This window comes from Nyctibius grandis, chromosome 9 (assembly GCF_013368605.1).
Source record: "Nyctibius grandis isolate bNycGra1 chromosome 9, bNycGra1.pri, whole genome shotgun sequence".
NCBI lineage: Eukaryota > Metazoa > Chordata > Aves > Nyctibiiformes > Nyctibiidae > Nyctibius > Nyctibius grandis.
Genome location: NC_090666.1, coordinates 14417320 through 14439969, shown reverse-complemented (window position 1 = coordinate 14439969; position 22650 = coordinate 14417320). Strand labels below are relative to the sequence as shown.

At 43.4% G+C, this 22650-nt stretch overlaps 1 protein-coding gene across 1 annotated transcript in view; it reads right to left on the bottom strand.

Moving 5' to 3' along the window:
- The window catches only part of CHN1 (chimerin 1), a 103015-nt gene that overhangs the window by 13127 nt on the left and 67238 nt on the right, over nt 1-22650 (bottom strand). The window contains exons 7-8 of the mRNA XM_068407484.1: nt 17291-17368; nt 4624-4708 (exon numbers count right to left, since the gene is read on the bottom strand). Coding sequence (XP_068263585.1) covers nt 4624-4708; nt 17291-17368 — 163 coding nt within the window. The remainder of the gene's footprint in view (nt 1-4623; nt 4709-17290; nt 17369-22650) is intronic.

The following is a 22650-nucleotide window of genomic DNA, read 5'->3' as shown; positions in this document are numbered from 1 at the left end:
CACCTTGCCTTCACCTTTGCTGAGTTACTGTCACAAGAGCATCAGCCGTTCTTCCAGGCACTAAAAGCGCGAGCACTGTTCCTGCACAACTAATGCCTGAGGATGGGCAGGCTCCTTTGTGGTCTCCTTCATCCTTACACACCAGTGGAGCAACACAGGGCTGCCCAACACGAGGGATTTAACAGCAAGGCAAAACAAAACAGTGAAGGAAATGGGGCAGTTGTACACTTTTCAATTGCTGGAGAAGGAAACGGATGAAATGGGGAAATTAAACACACAGTAATTCACAAAACAATCCTGCTTTGAGACTGTACTTTAACTTTTCTGAAGATGAACTCCTGGGGCTTACTGCGGCCAGGGCTGGCAGCAATATTGCCTGGGCTCAGCCAGGGGCAGCTGGTTGCACCCACACTGATAGTTCAGCTACAAGTTTATTTCTGCGAGTTCTTCAGAGAGGAGTTACCTACTCCAAGGAAAGCAAAAGATAGGCCACTGCTACATGGGCGGCAGGCTGAGATAGGCCAGAGCACATCTACCAAGGCAGCAGAAATGGTGCTTCATGTACAGCCTCAGAGGGTGGTGCTGCCTGGCGTCAAAAGGAGCAGCCCAAAACACTATCAAAAGCATCTAGTGAAATACAGTCAAAAAAATTCTCTTTAAGATAAGCTAATTAATGCTCTTAAACCAGCCTGTTCCAAAAAATCTTCTGATTACATCACTTATTCATTAAGAACAAGAAGCAAAAGTGTACAGAGGAAGGAGGAGATCATACAGTAACTTAAACAGTTCTGATGGGCTGGGGAAGGGGACAGGACACACGCAGCAGCTTGACAAGTCTACTAGTCTGCTTGTCTACAAGTCTACTCGGGTAGTACACTAACAGCATCATTAATGCCATGCTCTAGTCCCTGAGAACACACACTATTCTCTGTTAATGCTACTGGGTATTATGTGTTTGTATCATTCATAAATTAAATCCCTGGTGCACATCTGCAAATCTTCTTTGGATATTGTTACAGTTTGTCTCCTGAACACATTCTGGGCAACGGGATGAGCCCTGTGAGCACAGGGGAGCCTTACATAGGAGGAATGTAATTAAGAACACATTTTTTTAAGTTCATGCATTAGATTTTGAGCTGGGGTAAACTCTTTATGTCTTCATTAACTTCTGCTGAGCTTCAATGTTTACATAAGCTGGTGGCATTATAATTTCAAACACTTCTTCAGTCGTTTCTACTTATGGCAAAAGCCTGCAGGAAGGCACGCTGGAGATGTAGCACGCCGTCAGAAAAGGCAGATTCCTTGCATACAGATGAGTCTTCATCTCACAAGAATTTTAAGGGCCTGCGGCTAGAATGCAAATATTGGATGCACGACCCTCCGAGGCAGTAGGGCAGATGCCTATTATAAGGATTCACTTTAAGGAAGCAAATCTGTCTTTAAAGAAGTTGATGAAATAAAGATCAAATATGAGAGAGTAACATTTAAGGAAAGAGAAATTATTCCCATTCTGCTGGCTATATCGCCAGCAGAAGTCAGACTAAGTCCACCAAACCATCCCCTACAGGATCCAAATCCTGGACATGACCCTAAGTCTTAATTTTGGAAGACAATAAAGTCTTCCCATGTTTGGTGGCTTGCATTAATCCCGAAACCTTTGTAGTCAAGATGACAGCCAACATCTTACTTCAACCAGTAACCACCCTTCAGGTGGCAAACACAGTGCCTACATTTACCTCTCATCTTTATGGAAGGAAAACAAGTATTCCTCCTTCTTTGTCTGCCATAAAACCTAAACAGGGATAAGCTAGGGAGAATCCATCTTTGAGGGGTTAATCATACAGGACTGTACCTGACAAGACACTGAACGCAGTCAAGGCTGTATTTTGGCCGAGAGGGACACATTCAGTCATGCCCGACTCCAACAAAGCACGAGTCAAGGCAGTTCAAGTGGCTAAGGCATCCTCGCTGGTTGCTATGGCACGTGTAAGGTTACGAATGTTTCGTTCTGGTTTATTATTTTCCAAAGGATTGGCTTAGTTTGTGTAACATAACTAATCTACCAGCCATTAGAAATAAGCTCTGCTTGTTCCTCCGGCTCCTCCTCCTTTCTGAAATGGGTGACATTTATCTTGGTTGTCTGGTCTTGGACTGTCCCACAGTTATCTTCTTGCATGTTTTTGTGCTTCTGCAGAGAGGAGGATTTAAAATGGTTTAGAGTAGCCCATGCAGTAATCCATTTGTATTTGTTAAACTTAACGCTTCTGCACAGCAAATAAAGTCCTCTTGAGATGTGCAACTGTTTGCTATAAAAAGCATAAAATTACGTATGATCAGTGCAGTTTTGCTCGTAGGCATTTTCAATAAAATGATTACACAGACCACCAAACAGATCTCGTGGATTTCCCTGGAGTGGCACTGAACCCCATTTGAATGCAAGTGGGCTGTCTCCTGCTAAAAGCTGTAATTTTTTTGAAGTACGAACCCACTCTGAAAAGCAATGGCCTCATGTGGCTCCTTGTTTACTGTGCGCCATTGTTTCCATATTAAAATGGCTCCATTCAGAAGCAAAATGATTACCTTTTTTTTTTAAAAAACAACAACACTCCAAGACCCACGTAAACTCAGCCAAACTCACGGCACTCACAGTGCAGCAACCAGACCTGCCTCCTCACCTGCTCCTCCTCGCACCCCGGCCGACGACGCTGCGCATCAGCAGCTCGCCTGGCTGTGCCCAACAGCCTCGAGCACGGCCCAAAAAACCTCAGCCTCCCCCTGCCCCGACGCCTCACTGACGCTTCAGCAAGTAGGTGTGGTCATACAACGTGGGATTTTAAACACAAGTAAGATCACAGAAATTACTGGAAGCTACCAACAGCGATATGAAACCTTACACAAGACAGAAAGCACTAATTATAGTTTCTGAACCTATGAAGTCATCTAATACACATATGTTCCTCTACACTGCAAGGAGGAAAAAGAAGACATGCAGTACTTATTACCATCCTCATAACCAGGAAAGAAAATCAGACTTTGGAAGCTTTTGGAATTTCATCACTTAGACAAATCTGCATAAAACCAGAAAATCAGCTCTACTTTAGTTAAAAAAAAAAAAGGCAGTACAAAATCATAAGCACTTTGGGTTTAATTATAAAAGCAATATTATTTGTTCATTCCACAGTGCCACGCAGCATTGCAAGCCTTCCTACTGTTCTCATTGATTTTCTGGATCAAAGTTACTTAACGTAAGTCTGAAAAACACTTGATATTTCTCCTAAATGCCAGAACTGAGGAATCTACTTCAGGGGAGGAAGGAAGATGGCACACTTGCTGACTCATGTGTCATCAAAAAATGACTACTTTAATCAGAAAACAATTCAAGAACAAAATTAGGCTTCCTCTTTTAGCACTGTACACCCCGTGCAAAATCAACAGCAGTAAAAAGTACTAACAAACCTCATTCATAAGTGAAGGACGTGGCTGCAACCCTAAAGACTTAATAGGGGGGAAATACTGAGAAAGGAAACGCCATTTTTACATAATCATTTCTTAAAGCAGAGCTGCACTGTAATACATCCTGGACAATGCAGAGTCTATCAGTAACAACAAAATATTGCACTCAAATAATTACGAGGGAAGGATTTTAAAATATTTCAGTCCTATTTGGGTATAAATTATTTTACGTTTAACATTATTTTGCAGTTCTGTGATAAAAAGCCCTCTTATTTGCTTGAGACAAGACTTCAGAAAGCTTTAGACAGAGCAGATTTTCTTAAATTAGCTTGAAAATTCAGTTTCCAGGGCAACATACACAGGTCTTCATCTATCAACGTTTCTTTGCACCGTTTTTATAAATGTGGTTGCTTGCTAGCGTGTCATAAAATACTTTTTAAATACAGTAAACTATTTTGATCACTTTGATCCTTTTTTTTTGTCTTTGAAAAAAGCTCACTGTCCTTTCTTTCCAGAAGAATCGTATCAATAACACTGTCAAATTGTTTTACTTCAGAGAGGCTTTATCCCAGAAATGCCTGCAGTGACACCCATGCATGCAATACATTTCTACCAGCACCTGAATGCTTATGTAACGTTTCAGTATGCATCCCTTATTCATCATCCCTTTTCTTACCTTCTTTTCAGTTTGCAAGTAGGAGATATGACTTGGTGTCTATGGCACGCTTGGAGTCTGCTGGCTTATACATAAAATTAACCTGAATGCCTGTTTCACAGCAGCAACGTGATATTTGCTGGTGCCCACCCTGCACATTGAGATCCTCAGTGAGTTTCTCACACCTACTGATACATACAAGCGGTATAAAAGAAATAAAGCTAACAACACATCTGCCTATTTTCTCCTCCATTCTAAAAGGGGGAAAAAAAATAAATTCCTTAATGATGATTACAATTTCCCCTTCGTGAGCGCTCCAGAGGTGCATCACTGCGGTGGCGTTTCTGAAACAGGCACCTGAAACCACCAGCAGCAGAGTGGATGCGTTTCCTTCTTTGATTTTAACAGGGGTCAGATCAGACCCTTGCCACGTGGCGTTACGGTGGAGCAGGCAGCACGTTACATAGCTACAACGTTAGGACTGTCTGAGGAAAAGAAGACTGAATGGCTGTTACCTGCACATTTTACTCCCTGAGCAATGAGGCCCCACATGAAGTTGGCGCAGTACTCACACCAGTGCGGGCCCCTGAACGTGTGCACCTGGAAGACAGCAGCAGAAAGGAAAATTACAGAAAATGACCCAACTGTTTCACAGACATCAATACCAATGTGTCTGAACACGGCAGAATTCCTCTTCTTCGAAGGCACCACACACAGCCGCTGGAAGCTTCCCTTTATCGCTGCAGGAAAGGAAGAAAGAAACGACAGAGAGGTTTAACTGCCAGGACTCCTGCAGACCCACGGCAAATGGGAGCTCTCCATCCCGAGCTGTCCAGAGAGGGGTCTGTGGGGGTCTGCTCCCAGGCCCTGTGGGACAGAGGAGCAACAGCACGTCGCAGCCCTGCTCCTGCCTCTCGGCATCCCTCCGGCCACGCGGGATTGTAGCCACGAGGCAGGGCTTCTGCAGCGACCATGCAAGAGGTCACCTCTCAATTTAAAGTGTCTTCGGCTTTGCCCTCCCCTCCATAAGGTACTGTGTGAAATGTGTAGGGGGCTGCAAGGTTTCGCCTCGGGTGGAGGGAGTCCTGCCAGGCAAAAATACCAATGCTACACAGAAATATTGCAAATGCACTTAAGGACTTTCCAGTTTAGAATAACTCTGAAAGGAAATTAATTCTCTTCAAACTAATGCTATGTATTGAAAATCCAAATGAATCCAGTAAATGGAAAAAAGAATCCACTGAACGAGGAAAAAATTCAAAGCTAAAGAAGAAAAAAACCAATGCTGCCTTCAATCCCAGCTCACATGCTCGTTACAAATCCTGCAGCCACCACTAGCTGCTTCTGATTTTATTCTGATAAAGTTCCTGCTGTAGGAAACCACAGGATTCTTTACAGTGAAAATCATTTCTTCCTTAGCCAGCATAAAAGGCTTCGAGCTTCTATTTAGAGTAGACAGGCTGACAAAAAAAATATCAGTAACTGATGAGCATAAAGAAATGAAATTTGCAGTGAAATGTAGTAAAAATGCTTTCGGCTCAAGTCACTCGGTTCTCTGGAGCTACTGAGCGGCCATCAGAGCAGGCAGTAACCTCACGCACGTGCCCTGCCCGGCCGGGTCAGCGTGGAGCAGGAGAGAGAAGGAGCTGGTGGAAGCACCCATGCTAACACCCACTCAGGGCTCTGCTTATAAACACAATGCACAAAATCCACAAAGCAAACGATGACAAGGCTGTCGGCAGCTGTAATCTCCGTTTTCTTTTTTCCTCTCACCACAAAGAGATTTTTCACACCTTCTTCTCCGTTACTCACCTGCGCTACCCACATCCTCTTGGCTTTCTTCCTCAGCCTTGTGGGTTTTTTCCCAGGTCTTTGGCAGTCTTCACTTCCCAGAATAAGCCCATTCTAATATCCTCAAGCAAAACACTGTGCTTTAATGCCTGCAGGACTAACAGAACTTTTTCAGGGACCATCTTTTTTTTTTTTGGTCAAAGGAACGCTCCCCCAAAAAAACACTTATTTAAAATACTTCCCGTAGAGGAAAAGTGAAATAAAAATGACAGTTCGAAAGTTTGAGCAAAAATTAATCTTTTTTAAGAATCCCTTTCAGCCTGGGTGTGGGTTTTGGTTTTTTTTTAGTATTTCTGATTATAGAGGAAGGGGAATTTTGTCTTGTTCCTCGAAATGCTGACATTTTAACTTCTTTCTTTAGGCAGAACAAGAACAAATTCTGACACATTAATATTTCTTGCTAAATAAAAAGAATGATACTATCCTGTGCCTCTCTGCTTGCTGATCTCAATTGATCAAATTCACCAAACGTGTCAATTTAGCGAAGCATTTCTAATGCTTTCCTTGATGCTGGGGTCCTATCCTGGCCTCTCCAAGGCCATCTCCAGCGCTGATACTCACCAAACCTCAGGTGCTCAAGCTCTAACTGGCTGTTGTTTTAGCAGTGAACATCCCTCCTTCTTGGCATCTCGCTCCCCACCACGGTCTGCATGTTTCCACCTCCTCCTGACTCTTCCTAGGAACTCTCCTGCAGGGTCTACCACATCCCAAATCTGCTACTCCAACTTTTTGCCTCCCTTCATTTTTATTTCTATTTTATTATTATGAAATTTTTTATGAGCTCAGTTTCTCTTATGTTTCTAGTAACTATTATCCACATAGATAAAAAAAAAAAAAATTGCCTTTCTGCTACAGCCAGTTCCCTTGACGTTATCCTGGCTCCCAGCTCACCCCTCAGAGAAGTTCACATGACTCATCATCAACTTAAAAATGACAAGGACCAAACAGACTTTCCCCTTCCCTACCAACACCACATGTATTGGTCACCCTTCACAAGACCAAGATTGACTTTGCCCTCAGGATCATCATCTCAGCATCATCAGCACTGTTCTCTCGTCCCATGCATCCAGGCTTCATCCAAATAATGAAATGCCTTTCCCTATCATCAGTTAAGAAATTAACTTCTCTGTTAGAAGATTTATCCAGAGCCTGCTCAGCTTTACACAGCCCCATCCAAATTACTCGTTCTTATCCATTATTCTGATTGCAAACTCAAAACGAATTAAAAGGTGAGGGTAGGTTTTTCTGTGTTCCATAATGCTCTGCCTTGCTTCGTCCTTTATCTGACATGCAACAGGGAGGTTCTCTGACAACATTAATTAGGAGGCCCAAAGGCCATAATATCCTCCCCGGTGTACACAACCCCGTGGGATCAGCTCGGATGCCTCTTTTGGGGTTTCTAAGGGGTGCTGTCTTTTCCCAGAGCTCAGTGCTGCTGGAGCATTAATCTTCCCACTACCACAGAGCGGAACTGGACGTCTAACCCTGCGCTGGTCTGAATACACACCATCTCTGGAAATTAAATCAGAGACAGTAAGCGATGCCAGAAAATAGTGAAAAATTGGTCTTCTGAGGTCAGAACAGCCTCTAATCCTGTTTCATCCTGCAGAGTGGGGCCTGGCAGCATGCTAAAAAGAAACACGTTTGCATCCCTTTGCTAGTTCAAGAGCCAGCACCTGCAAACAATACTGCATTTATTACATGACACTGTTTAATATAGCATTCTGATTTTTATATTTAATTCCCCATTCTAAAAATCTGCCAAGTGACTTGCTTGTTTTCAAAACTAAAACATGCTTTCCAGAAAAATTTCTGAAAACACACCCAGCAGAGTCCCAGAGATCCTGACTTAAATTACAAGGGGTTTCTTTCCCCTTATAAAAAGAGCATCTGCCATATGCAGATTTTACTGTCTTATAAAATGTGAGAGAGCAGGATTGCCAACTGTGGCTTTATCTCTCCCAACCCTTCCATTCTCACTTCCGCCCCAAAAATCTTTTTCTCTTTTTCCATAAGGTTTCAACTGTGAGTGATTTTTTAGGAATGGGGAAAATGGGTGAGCTGGAGAACAAGATAAACTGGTTTTATCTTAATTTGTAAAATTCCAGGGGAAATATCCAATTTAAAAGAAAAATCTAGATAATTTTAAAGGAAAATACCTGCTTCGAAAACTAGATAAAATCCTATTACTAAGCTGTCCTGCAAGTCTGAGGTAAGAGGAAAGCCTCACGATTGGGCTTACACCTAGGCGTTTCTATTTTGAACCCTCCCGCAACATCAGCAAGGTATAATAAACATTTAACTACTCTGATCTTATGTAGGACAGTTTTTTGCTTAGGCTTGAAAGACATTTTCTTATACACAGGCAAAGACAGCTTAACTCCTGTGATTAACAGCTATAAGTATTATAGAATTTCACTGATTTTTGTTTTGCATTTAATTAAAATATTTCTTAGAAAAAGAGACAAAGTTTTAGGAGAACCAAACAAAAAATGATCCGGTGGCTCTGACAACAGATTATACCACAAGCTGTGAACTCCTCAAGCAGATCTCTCACCATTATTTCTCAGGCTCTATAAAGGTCACTCTTGTAGTTAGTTACCCATGTATCTCGTAACTCCACTTATTTTTTACGCTTTTGGTTTTTACTAGGCAGTTGTTCAGTTAGCCTTGATTGCTATCCGAAAACTAAGAATGAGCCAGCAGATAATTCGTATTCGTAAATGGGAGACTTACATTATATCACTTGTCAAGGTGGGGAGGAAGAGAATGAGGAAACATCAGCCAAGTGCTGTGCAAACGTGGTATGAACAGCATGGATCGGCAGAGCTTTAACAAAGTCACTGCTGGGAAGAAAGCAGGGCTGGATCTGACAAACTATGGTTATGCAAAACCAAAACTGAACACAGAAAACAAAAGTCTTTGTGACTGTATACAAAAAAGCCTTTGTTGAGATGCTGCTGCCATGGTCTCCCCGAACGCTCCATCAGGACCCTGCTCCGTACAGAGCATCTCTTCGATGGCCCTCCACGCTGGACTGCTGGTGAGAATAACGGGTTTTGGAAAATCCCGGCATTAACATCTGTGTTGGGATGAAATCCATGAACTTGAAAAAGGATGGAAAAAAAACATTGCTGATCTACCCTCTTGGGCTACCAGAGTCCTACACTCTGGGTAGAAGCCTTGTTGGTGCCAACCAGGGACTGAATAAATGTCACACACCCAGCATTTGTACTGCATGGTGCTCCAAAGGTACAGCTCCACTGGCTATTCTGTCTTTCAAACAAATTCCCAAGGATGCTGTGACACTGCTGATGAAGGCTGTCAGCTCAGTGGCCCTAGCTGATCTGCAATTCTATCAACTGAATTCTGCCTGTTGGGACTCTACCAAGCTTTTAATTGGATATGGGAGACATCGTAACTCTCAATTAAAACGATGAAATCAGCCTGTGTTATTAATGTCTGTCTTCCCTGTCACAGTTGATTTTATCAGGCACCGAGCGTACCCGTGCTGGCACCCAACAGGCATGCCCTTTTCATCCATCCCTGGTCTAGGCACAGATTGCCTGGATGTGAAAGGTACAGAAGAGATATCGGCGAGAAAGTCAATCGGCTCAGCTACCAGTTTGGGCAATGCTTCTGTTTAATCATTGCATATATTACTATGATTAGATAGTGCCTCTAAAACAAAGGTCTCAAGCACTCCCAATATTCCAGTACGTGATATTCCTCCTGTGAGGCAAATATTGCTGCTGATGAGTAATCTGAGAAGCGAAAAGACTGCCATGACAACCCACACGGCAGAGCCGTATCTGCAAGATAATTGCTTTCATGCAAAGGTGTAACAGAAATGGCAGTAACTGAGACCATTGGAACATACCGTCTCCAAAACAAGAGCTGACTTGGCCTGGACCAGCTGGGGTGTTAACGTGGGGAGCCAGTCTGGGACCACTCCAACGACTTTGTCCAGCAGCTCTTGAGAAGAGAGGTGCTGGCTGAACGCCGCATCGTTCAGAGCGTGGAGTATAAATAGCATCGTTGTCGCCAGTGGGTATGCTGACACGAATGTTGAGCAGGCAAACCGTCCTCCAGGTCCTCACCCACTCGGAGCCAGAAGCGCTGTCATGTCTTGTTTACTTTCTGGTTTGCGCTGATCATGTCAGCAGAGATGGGAACAACTGGAAACTGCGGTTAGGTTGTGCTCAACGAGAGCCAAAGCAAAAAACTGGAGGGTAGCAGGTTATCGTCATTTTTGCTTGTAAATTCAATGGAAATGGCCACCCTTCTTTCAGGATGGAATAGCAGATTTTCTTTAAATTGATATCTAGAAACCGGAACATTGTCCATTTTATTCCAGGCCCAAGTTACTAGATACCTGTGTCCATGCAAAAAATTCTGAAACTAGAGGTGAAAATGGAATAAAATCCTTAGAATTAAAACTGCATACATACACACACTATATATGCTATATGTAATGACATAAATAGACTAGAAAACCCTAAGAGATTCCTAAAGAAACGCTTTTGCAATGATTCTAAAGCTAATTTGGAGGAAAAGCTGTTGATGAGAGAGCATGACATGCGCTACATGCTCCTTGAGGCAAGCTCCCAGTACTCCCCAGCAGAGCATTTCTAAGCTTCACCACAGACATGAGCTGGTCCATTCTTGGGGCTGTCCACATGGAAGACTCACAGCATCCACGTCTAGGGACTAATAAAACTACTGGTGTGGTGGGAAGGAATTACAGCTTCAATAAGTTAAGGATTTAGAAAAAACGCCTGTTTTTTTTTTTTTTAAAACATAGGCAAAGCTTGAATTCAGGACTAGCACTAAGAAAACAGAATGGGTTAAATAATATTGTGCTATTTGGAATCTGCTTTGGAAAAGCCCTGGCTTTTCCAGAAAAGTAGAAGAGTAAAAGTAACATTAAGTAAATACCTTAGGAGACTAAAATCCATCATTGTCTAAAAGCTTTTCTGGCTTGAACTGTCTTATAATACACTGAGTTTCAGAAGCAACAACACAGAGCTGATGAGATCTCAGAAGTTTTGTGGAAGTTTTTCTCCAGATATTTTCCCTGCCTTTGAACAATTTTTTCCCCTCAAGTACTAGGAGTCTAAAAGAAACATCAAATTTCCTGAGGTTTTCTTATCTGTGAGAACACGCAGGGATTCTCCCTGGGGATTGTGCTAGAGGCACCCAACTCTCTCTGAATATTCATTTGAGTGCAGTGACTCACTTAAAGATGTTTTGAAAATATGTTCAGTGCCAGGTCTGTGCCTAATAAAAAATCAACATCCTCTTTTCAGCGGAGCTAGACCAATTTACCCCAAATCGGCACCTGCCCCAGTTTTCAGAAGATCAGAAATAGAAACGAGTTCATGTTAGAAGTCACAGAAAAATGGCTCTGCTTAATATAGCAAGAGTTTGTTATAGTTTCTGGCCTTTTTGCAGCCTTTCTTCTGCACTTTCCATCTCCCTGTTTCCCAGTGCTTAGGCACGACTTTGCTGAGCAGCTCTTGTTAGAAAAATAAGCTTTGGCATGGAAGTGATTTGCTATGACTTTTTACACTAGCAAAGCACCTAGCACAGATGCAATTACACCGGTAAGATCTGGGCCAGGGCCAGGTTAGCTTACTTGTTTCAAAGAAGCAGTACAAATTTCACTGGCAGAGTAACTCTTGTTAAAACCAGCCGTCTCTCCATTAAAGTGATGCTTGAGTCTGTCTATACCGGCAAAGCCTTTCCCGTACAGATTGGTCCTCACCTGAGCCTTCACTTTTTGTGCACATTTAAGGCTATGTTCTACCCCACTTATTTCTGGAAAAGCATGTTGTTTCTTCTCTGGAGCTCCTTGTTCGGCCTTTCAAATGGGTCACCCTCAAAGAGAAAGTCGGGATGTCACTTTAGTCGAGGAGGGAGATAAGGAACCTCAACAAACAAGTCTCATCAGCATCTCTGCTGACTTGGCTTAAGCAACCGTGGAAAAACATCTCTCCTCTCTGGAAGAAGTGTGGCTTGAAGGGGAATTATGTTCTGAACCTTCACCGATTCATCAAGCAGCCTTGAAACTGTTATTTATGACAATTAATTGACTGTGCCTTCTCAGGCATTAGTAAGACAGGGACTAAGAAACAGCACGACAGTACCAAATACTGCACAGAAAGACAGCAAAAAACGGTCACCTGGAGACGTATCTATTTTGTGAAGAGCAAGAGAGAAATGAGACAATATCCTAGGGAAAATGATGCATGGAAACACAGATTTCAGTCCAGCTCTGACAGGCACGGACACCTTCTTGCTTCAGTGAAGCACCACAGCACTAATCTAGGCACAAGAGTGGTTTTATGCCTTGGACTATCTGCAGTTACAAAACACCTGCAGAGCGCTCTGCTGGCTCAAGTCCTCAGGAGCCAGAGGTGTCTGACAGAATGAATACCTATGACCAGCCAAGGGAGCTAAAAATTCCCCAGGGCCCATGAGTCACACAAGCTGGAGGGGAGTAAAGACCTTTACGGTGTTTTGTCCAGGCTTATTTCAAATGTGCCAAGTGAAGGGGAGGTTACTGCACTAACAAGTTTCACTACCCAGGAGATTTCTTGCTGTTAATCTCAAATTTTCCCTTTCCTCTCCCTTTTAAGCTATCATCCCATAACCCCCAGCTAATGTTCCTCTTCCATGTCTGCCCTCCTTGCCCTTAACATTTTTCAAGCATAGTTTTACTGTTTTCTCCAGCCCCACACAAACAGCAGGCAAAGGAGCGAGGTCAGTGCCCAAGTCCAAAACACAGCACCAGGTGGGGAGGAGGTGCGGAAGATGCTCCATGTCAGGTGGGGATGGATTCAGGGCAGAAGGTACCTCATTAGGCATATCTCTTTTTTTTAACAGCAAAAAAAGGGGGAGCTGGAAAGATGAGGAGATGCAAAGAGGGCAAGTCCAAAGGACTGAGCAAGGGCAATCCTATGTGTTTAGCACCCTAACAAAGACTGCCTCACCGGAGAGAGAAGAGGTGAGGTAACCTTAAACCCAACTCGGATTCCTCTGCTGTGTAAGTCCTTTGGCCTAAAGCCCACCTCACACATCCTAACCCAGAGCTCACCCCCGGTTCTCCCCTCAATAACCACCCCGAACGTTTCAATCCACACAGCACCTTGCCACAGGCCCCTTTTCCCCTCAAATCTGAGGTTCCTTCTGCTGCCTGAAGCTCCTCCTTCACCCGCCTGCCCAGAAGCTGCCCAGCTGCTTCCTCCCCTTAAAATTATTGAATGGATCAGATATTGGCTAGGTAAGACATTGTATTTTAATTTACAAGCTATCACAGTTGCTGCATTTTAGGGACAAGATAAGCAAATATGAGATTTATAAGGGACAGAAAAAAGTATTCTTATTGGTAGGGTCCAGCTGTAGAAGAAATTTATGGGAACAATTAGGTATAAGTCTACTTTGTTCACTTCTATGAAATGTTACAGAACTTCCCCCTATGATAAACCATCTTTTTGCAAGAAAGTAACACCACTGGCTTCAGCCATGCCCCTTGTCAGCACTTGAAAGAGCACCCCACAGATCTCTCAGAGCTTCCAAACAGAAGATGCTATTGTTCATCTGCATTGGGTGGAAGAACAAACTTGATATCCATCACACACACGTGTCCATATAGATAGGTGTGTATCAGAGAGTGTGGGGAGATTTCTTCCCCTTAATGGGTAAGAAACTGAAAGAGAAGAAAAGCCTTTCTCTGAAAAAAGGTGGGGCTGAAATTTTGAGGATGGTGAAGTGACTGTCCTGATTACGCCTGAGGATTCACTTTACAAGAGATCTCATTTGGTGTGCTGGATTTCAGGAAAGCAGAGTATATGGAGGGAAAGCAAAAGAAATAAAATATGCAAATAGACAGACCCAATCAAGTTACACTCACAGCCCTAGCTCACCTTCAAATCCCATTATTCAATTAGCGCTAAATAAAATGCCGTGTCAAACAATGTGGATCTCTTTTAGCTGATATATTTGAATTAATAGAAAATGAATCTTTTATATGAATTTATAGAGAAGAACACAGAAATATTAATTGAAAACTTTTTATAAAGTAGAAAAAGCCCACATATGCTTAAAAAAATATTTTTAATACCTAGCGCTCATCCTGAGGCATTAAAACTCAGTCAGATCTGACATTTATAAATCATCCTCCCTTTCTTTACTTATGGAGATTAATTTAAAAGAATCAGCCACTCTGTATTTGCATTTGAGATGTGCTCATGAGAGCCCAGACCTTCCCAGTCAGGAGAATATTATGGAGCTGGAGGAGATCATTACCGGCCAGCTCTGCCCGCAGAGCTCCCCGTCACCCTGGCTGGCCAGCCTGCTCGCTTCACGCAGGAGACAACTCGCGTTCCAGCAGATGTAAATAAGTCTAAAATCTTTCAAAAACCCAGCCGTGTCAGCACTCCTAGCAGAACTGCCTTTACATTCTTCTTCCAAACAACCCTCGGAACAAAACATAGATTAACAGATTTATTCAGGAGACCTCTTGATGACTTAAAAGTAACTTTTGTGTTCACCCCCTCCCTAGGCATCTCTGCTCCTGTGAGGACCATCACTACATTGCTTCTCTGCTGCTGTGGTCCTCTACCTGAGCTTTGCTGCAGGCAACAGTCTGAGGGTCCAAACTCCACCTGCATCCCCACAGGGGCAGGAGGCACAGGGGTGGAGGGAGAATGGAGGTCTCCTAACCTGTGGCTAAGCCTCTCGGGCACTTGCTAACCCCAGCCCGCCTCCGGAGCGGCTGACGCTGTCTTCTTCCCTTCTCCAAGACAACAGCGCTAGTTGCTGTGATTATCCACTTCTCCCCCCTCTGCTGGGATGTTACAGCGTTTCCAGTATGAAAGGGTTTCCGAGACCCCTTCATTTCTGTGATCAGCGATGTGCCTGATCAAAGAAGCAGCTGGGAAAGAGTCAGGGGTCCCTATCTGCTGCCTCGTGCCTGTGCAAGGAGGAGAAGATTAGCCGCAGAGGTACAAAGCGTGCGTCCTCCTTTGTGCTGGTGGAGCCTCTGGGGACAGCAGTCACCATTGGTTAGCTGAACTATATAAATTTATTTAATTTCTGGGTTGTTTTTTCTTGTTTTGTTTCAAAAGTCTAGCTTCAAGACTCTGGGGCTGACATTTCCTTCCTTCCCACATGGGTGGCCACATTTGCTGCTTGGCAGGCAACCTAGGAGGCTTCTGTAGACATTTTAAATGATGACGTCTATATACATGAGAAGAAAAATTTGACAGATGCAAGGAATGATAAAGGAGAGGAGCGCATGAGCTAACGATGGCCATTCATTTCAGATCCATAACGCAATAATTATGAAGGGCTTATGCTTATTTTTTTACAAATGGGACAGTGGCCACATTCAGAGCTCGAGAACGCCAGCAGCATTCCTTCAGCGGGTAGGTTGGTTGCTGCACACCCCTTAAGGGGTAAGGGGTTTTGCTCCCTTCTACTTTTTTATAACAAAAATTATTTGTGTAAGGTAACTCCGTTTCACTGACTTGAGAAAAGAATTACTTCTCAAGGTGTATTTTTCTGGCAACTGTATGTATAAAGGAACTACAGTACAATATTATAAAGAATTATTAGAAAGAACTATTAGAAAGAAAACAAACTGTGCGGGAAGTTTGTGCTGTAGCTATGACCTTGGATCAGACACACAGTTTGGTTTTGAAAAAAGACTGGAAAACTCACAGCTTCCAAACTTTCCAGAAACCACTTCTGTAAAAAAAACAAATAAACAAACCCAAATGAATGAAAATCAGGTTATTGGATTTTTTTCAAAACAGATGTATTTCAGGCTGGTAAAGGAAAGCAACTAAAGAATACAGATGTGCACAAAATTAAATACGTATTATCCTACATACACTGTAGTACATGGAAATTCACTGTCTGCTGGCACCTGCAAGAACTATCTTCAGACTCTAAAGAACAAATGAAAGGTGCAAGACATTTCAGATCTCTAGGACACCTCAGGAGCCTGTGAAAAAATGCTCTGCATTTAACTGACAGCCAGCAGGATTATTTTATGCCAAGCATTCATATTAAACACTTTTTGTATAACCTTTTGTACATGGTTTTCAAATTCATGCTTTATTGAAGAACTCAAGTCAAACAAAACATCCTGATCATTTAAAGTTTCCAATTTTAGTGATTATCTGAACTCAAAAGCCAGAAGGTGGTTTAAATAAAAATAGATGGATGATAGATAAACATACATATGTGCACGCATGTGTACATTCACACATGCACATGAGTGTGATGGAAATAAAAACTGAAAATACAAGACAATTAACAGATGCTTATTATCATCAGATGGCTGTATTATATTAATCATCTCCCTTTCTCCTAAAATAAATAAAAGCAAAAGCTACACAGGGGAAAAACCCCACACATTAAAGATAAAATCTGGGCTTCAGGTACTCTATATGAAGTTTGTATCGTCATCTACAGGAATTCAGTATAACATCAATTCTTTTACTCTTACAAATAAAGACTGCCTATTACGCAATGCATCTGACCACCAAAAGGTTAAATTACTAAATCCTTCCTGGACACTTATTACAGATACAGACACAAAACACGCATATGTTGTATTGACAGATGCCTCTCTTACCAAAGAGCACTGTTTATTTACAATAATTAAAACAATAATTAGAAGCTACATAGAAGACTAAGTAAATGTTACCAAAACACAAGGTAGTTGCTAATGCCAGCAGCTCCAATAGCCCCACGGTATAAGCCATGCTGCTTTCAACACACTCAATTCATTAACCCAGGAGAAAAGCCAGAAACGAAGGGAAATGCAGACCATCTGCTCCATCCAGATGCAGTAGAACATGCTTCTTACCTCCAAAGCTATTTACCAGCGACAAACTGTGATAAAACCAGTTTAATCCTCTAATCACAGATCTAAAAGACTTTTTGGCATCATATCATCATAAGTAAAACTGAAGGACATTCATTTGAATGGAAAGAAAACTTTGCCAGTTTTTCTCACCTTTAGCATCTCTCTCTGTATAAAACAATTCTAAATAAAAGACAGAACCTAGATAAGGCAAATATTATTGAAACAAACACATGCACACAAGCAGTCAACAACAAAATCCTCGTTCTTCTGCTGAAATGTTCTCAAGATGTCTAATTGATTTAAGCGGCAATGAGATTTAATTGAAGCATGTAAGTTCCTAGAAAGTCACAGTCTGCATATATATTATTTCCTTGCAATACCGGACCCATTTTAAAATAAAAACTATAGCTCCTGTGCTTTAAAAAGAAATAAGTAGCATAATTTCTTACCTTGAAGTTATGAACCTTCTCGTATTTTGGAACATGTTCATTTTCTTTCAGAGTTGCTCTTCTGACGAGCGATGTCAGCTGTGAATAAGCAAAGAGTTTAAGAGGTTGCCAGATCGTCACAGACGACTTCTGAGTACCCAGCTTCATCCCCAAGGCTGCGAGCAATAAATCTTGCTGACGGCTCTCCTGCCTCGCGTTGTGCCCGGCAGACCTGTTCGCTTTGTGCCCCGACCAGGACTCTCTGGCCGGCATGTTGGAGCTGACGGGAGGGAGGAACAGCCCCCCCGGAACGATCGGCGCCCTGTGTGTGTCAGACTCGGTTTGAAAAACCGAAAAGGACCATTTCGGGAACCTAAACTGCTGGGCAGGGCGGCGCGGCCATGGCAGGGCACCGGCTCTCGGCGCGGCTAACCCAGCGGGGCGGGCTGCCCTGCGCTCGGCGGCGGAGGCCTGCCGGGGGGCGGCCGGCGGGCCGGGCCTGTGCGGCAGCCAGCGGCAGGGGGGGGGCAGCCCGCAGCCGCTCCCTCCATCGGCGACCGCACGCCTGGTCGCCCCCCTCCCGCCCCGCCGCCCGGGCCGCGCTGCGCCGGGCGGGGCCGGGCGGCGGCAGCGGCACCGCCCCCGGGGCGGGCGGGGGCGGCCCCGCGGCCCCCCGGCGGCCGCAGCCAATGGAGCCCCGGCGGGGCGGGCAGCGCTGCGCCCCCGCGCCGGCGGGCTCCGGGGGAAGGACCCGAGCAGGGCTGTCAGCCGGGCACGGGTCACGCACCGCTACGAAACGGCATCGCTTCGCCCTGCGGGGTGCGGGGGTGCCGGGGCACCCTCAGGTGCGCACAGTGAACAGCAGCCCCCAGGGCTGTGACACAAAGCGATCCCCGACCCCCCGTGTCTGACAAGGGTTAGGCACCAAAAGGCAGGTCTGGGAGCAGTTAATGCAACCCTTGATGCTCATCGCTGTTCCTTTAAAATTACATTTCTCCATGCCTTTCGTAGAAGAAGAGGCTCATCAAACTCCCATCATTTATCAGCCTCTTCTAGCAGTGATGTGAACACACATGCTACCAAAAGTTCACCACACCACCCCTTCCACCAAAGACCTAAACCCTCAATTGCTGTGGTGCCTCTCATTAGGGATTTATGAATATCAACAGAAGTTGAACGACACATAGTCTTAAATCAGACTGAAACGTGCTGTTTGGGATTTGCCACTGACAATAAAACGTGCAGAGGACAATCTGGTCCTTGCTACGCCTCACACAAACCAAAGGAAACAGTACTTCAAACCAGCATCATTAAAGTCTTGCCACAGGACACAGCTGAGTCCGAGTGTAAGGGGCTCACAGAGGACAAAGGCAGACCATGCCGTACCCACCCAGAGCCGCTCCCCAGGGCAGCCCAGCTCAGGCTCTTTTCAGCTGCATGCTGACAGACAGGTGGGGACACCACAACAGCCACTCGACTCCCGCCCTTTTTCTTGTAGTGCTCCCCAAGCGTTTGTGAAGAGTCTTTGTGAGAGACTGCAAAAATGGACCTTTGGTCTGACTGACTACGGCAGTGATTTACACCGTGGGGCTGACCACCATCCCAACGTGTAGGGCGCAAGAGGACCCTTCCTCGTGCACAGCCTGCCTGTGCAGCTAGCCAGAGCGCAGCTCTCCCTTCCCTTGCCACAGCCTGCAGCACCACAACCACTCTCCCTTCTGCAGCAAAGGTATTTTTATCTCTCATGACTCAGTAACAACCAAAGACAGGCACAGTTTGTCGCAGTCTTCTGCGTGGAATCTGTGTGTGCTTTGCAGCTGGATCACAGTGTCTCCATTTAGCTCAATCCTGCCAATACACCGAGAGTAATGCTCACCGTGAGCCCCTCCTCTGCCCCCTGGCATGGCCACCAGTGCCTTCTCTACAGGTTTTTGAAAATCTGCTGGGTTTCAGCATAGGGTCAGGTTGCAGAGATTAAGGACCAACATACGTGCTTCACCAACCACTAATCTGCAATGCAAATTAATAGCTAATAATCAAAACACTGGCTCTAGATTACACAGGATGAAGCTGTCGGGCATTAGTGGCTCATACAGGGGCCTTAGGAGTATCTGGCTCAGTTCCCAGCTTCAATATACACAGGAGACTGGCTGATCCATCCCATTGAGAAATACTGTTCCAACGGCTACCTCAATCTGCCTGTCTTGCTTTTAACAGCTCATTTCTGCTGCAGATGAATAAATGCTCCCCTCTCGCATTTTTCTGCACATCCTTCTAAGTGTAACACTCACAGCAACAGGAGATCGAGAAAAATGAGGTGAGGAGTAAGAGATGGCAATAACTGACCACCTGTGAGAGTAGGAGGGATTCAGGGGTGGAGGATGCAAACAGGCTTTTGAACTAATTCTCTCCTTTCTTTCTAGCTAAAGCCACTTCATGGTTTCATACCCAAGGACTACATCAGGTAAAAGTCCTCATGGAACGAGGTGGACCTAAACCTGCCCCAGAGGAGTCATCCTCTCCAAACAGCTTTGAGTGACAACAGGCTCAGGAAGCAAATTGTGGGGTTCTGGAAAGGTGGTTTCATTACATGCTTCCTTGGAAACCAAAATTCCTCTTTTTCTTTTTTAAAAGGAAAAAATAAATTACTAAAACTTCATAGCAGGAAATAAACTCTTTGAAAATTGAATTTGTTGGAAATAAATAACCCCGCAATTTTCAAGAGTACATTTACCATCAGAATCAACCCTTATTGGTTTTTGTATGATTCCACTTCAGAAGCAAGATGAAGCATTCCGAATTTTCCTTTCAATCATTGGTAGAGAGCATATTTGTTTTTTGACATATTCCTTAATTGTCAGTTTCCTTCTTCCTAATTCTGAAGAACTGATTTATTTTCAATTGCACTTTAGAGTCACGTTAGTAGAAACTGATCTCTGGATCCTGTAAAATTAAATCTTAAGAATGCCAATAAAAAGCTAAGCAAAACTACCCAACAGGGAAAGGTCCTATCTCATGGCTGTAATTATGAAAATGCGTTATAATCTGGAAAGTAGTTTTAAGATTATGAATTTTAATTCTAACATTACTTTGTGTTACAGTAATCTAACTCAGACTGTTTATTGGTTTTACATAAATCAGTTTCCCGTTGTTCAGTGCAAAGCATTTTCTGCTGTTTACAAATATAGGAATACTGGGCTCACCTACACCTACAGCCCTTCACGTGCGCTATATGCATTACAGTTGTGCACACCAGAAACCCAGAGTGAAAGAAAGTTAAAGCCATAAATCTAGCAACTGAAAAATGATTAAAAATATATATTTGTTGCTTATTTCTTACATGTATTTCCCCAACATAGTGTTGTAATTAAAATTCATACAACTGCTCTCAGATGACATAATTCTATAATGCAATGCTCACTCTTCTGACATTGCCTAACTGGGAACTTGGCATTGCAAGCTAGTGCTCTTCTTAATGCTGCCCTCTTCCTTGCTTTTGAAAACCAAAATGAAGAATGGAAGTCCTGTTGTACACACCTTCCTGACCCCAATTTGGGTCATCGGGCAGGTCTAGATCTTTAGCTTACCAGTGCATGAGATAATAAAGCAAGAGAGAGCAAGCCACTGTCCTCAGGTAGCCCTCACCATTGCAGAGATGAGTCACCATTCCTGAAAGCAAACAAGTGAAGTCACGGACCTGGGGGTTCAACTCAAATCCTAGAGGATGCTGTTCTTTCCCGATGCACTCTCCTGCTCCAGGCGCCCTATGCTGTCACTGTTCCCAGCCTACAAGCCTGCAGGTTCTGCTCCTCTTCTTACACCCTTGGCTGGCTCTTGATTCAACACCTGCTCTCCACCAGTGGCTCTGTCTGAAGTCCACCTTAACAGGAACAATTATTAGATACCGTCTGCTACATATTGGATGCAAAAGAGGTAGAAATCTGAGGAGGAAAGTCTTCTCCCTTCCACTTTTCTAAGTAAAGTCTTGATTTTATTTTTTTTATTAATTGTTTGCGACAGGCATTTGCAACCATTGCATGTGTAGGGAGCAATACGCTGTGCAGACTCCAGGAGGAAGGAAACTGCAGGGCTGTCTTCTTTAAATTTAATTTAGGGACATGATTTCACAGGATTGAGGTGAACTGAAAATGGAATGACTGGATGTAACAGCCAAGCAACCTCTCAGCAGAGCACACAACTGGAGCAGCCTCTCAGTCCTGTAATTTTAGTGACTTAAACAAGCACTAAAAAAACAAACCCAGCAACACAACAACCTTTAAACCAAGACATCTGTTTAGAGGTTCTACATTGTACATATGGGCTAAGAGAGAAAAAAAAAGACAAAAAAAAAGATTGTAACCTGCTATTTCAAATGTTCTCATTTATTCTGAAACCTCAACCATCAGAGTGGTTCAGCCTACGTCCTACCAGGATTTGCTTTCCTTACTTCCCCCTGGAGCAGTCCTGCAGGGTGTGGGAGAAACAGCTGTTTTCTTGAGCGCTATTTGCTCTCGGTGTTAGCTGGATAATGCATGTGTATTTTCTGGTACTAAACTCACAATCATTAAGTCTTATTATGAAGACTCCACAGAACTGAGTTTAAAGTCATCCATGGCTTACAGTAAATTCCAATTAGTCACTCTCTGAAAGACACATTATGTAAGTTTAATACAGTCACACAATTCAGTCAACATTGGACAAATTATCTTTCTAAAAATGCAAACCTATGCATTTCCCATTTGTTGAGTAATAAACCAAAATCACTTCAGAAAAAAACCTCAACAACACAGAAAATTCAAGAGTCAGGTTAAGCTCAACAAGTCCTAAAATGCCCAGATTAGACTTGATTAGACTCCTGAAGCCCACGTGCGTTTCCAATACGATGTAGTGTTTGGTTTCACAACCACCTGGCTCCTCTCTCAAACACAGTATCGTATTTTCATGCACTGCAGGCTTTTCATTCTCATATGGTATTTTCATGTTGTTATGACTAAATATCCCTTTATTGTTTCAGACTTCATATATAATACGATCCCTTCCCTCTAAGGCATGTATTTTAATAATAATAATAACCAGCAGTTATATTGCATGCATTTTTTTAAAAATCAAAGATGATGCCCTGTTGTACATACCTCAAGAAACAAGATATTTGGGTTGCTATGCGGTGAGCCACTGTATATTTTTTTGTGCTCTGTTTCATTGTATAGCCAACTTAGCCAAATGTACATGCTTAGAAAATCCTTCCTTGCCTGAACACTTTATGAGCATATTTTATGGGCTCAGTACACAATTTTCAAAAGCTAATCAGTCAGATTGTGAAACTCAGCCCAATTTCCTCAATGCAGTTCTCGGTGGAAGCTTGTTCCACGCTAAATATAATT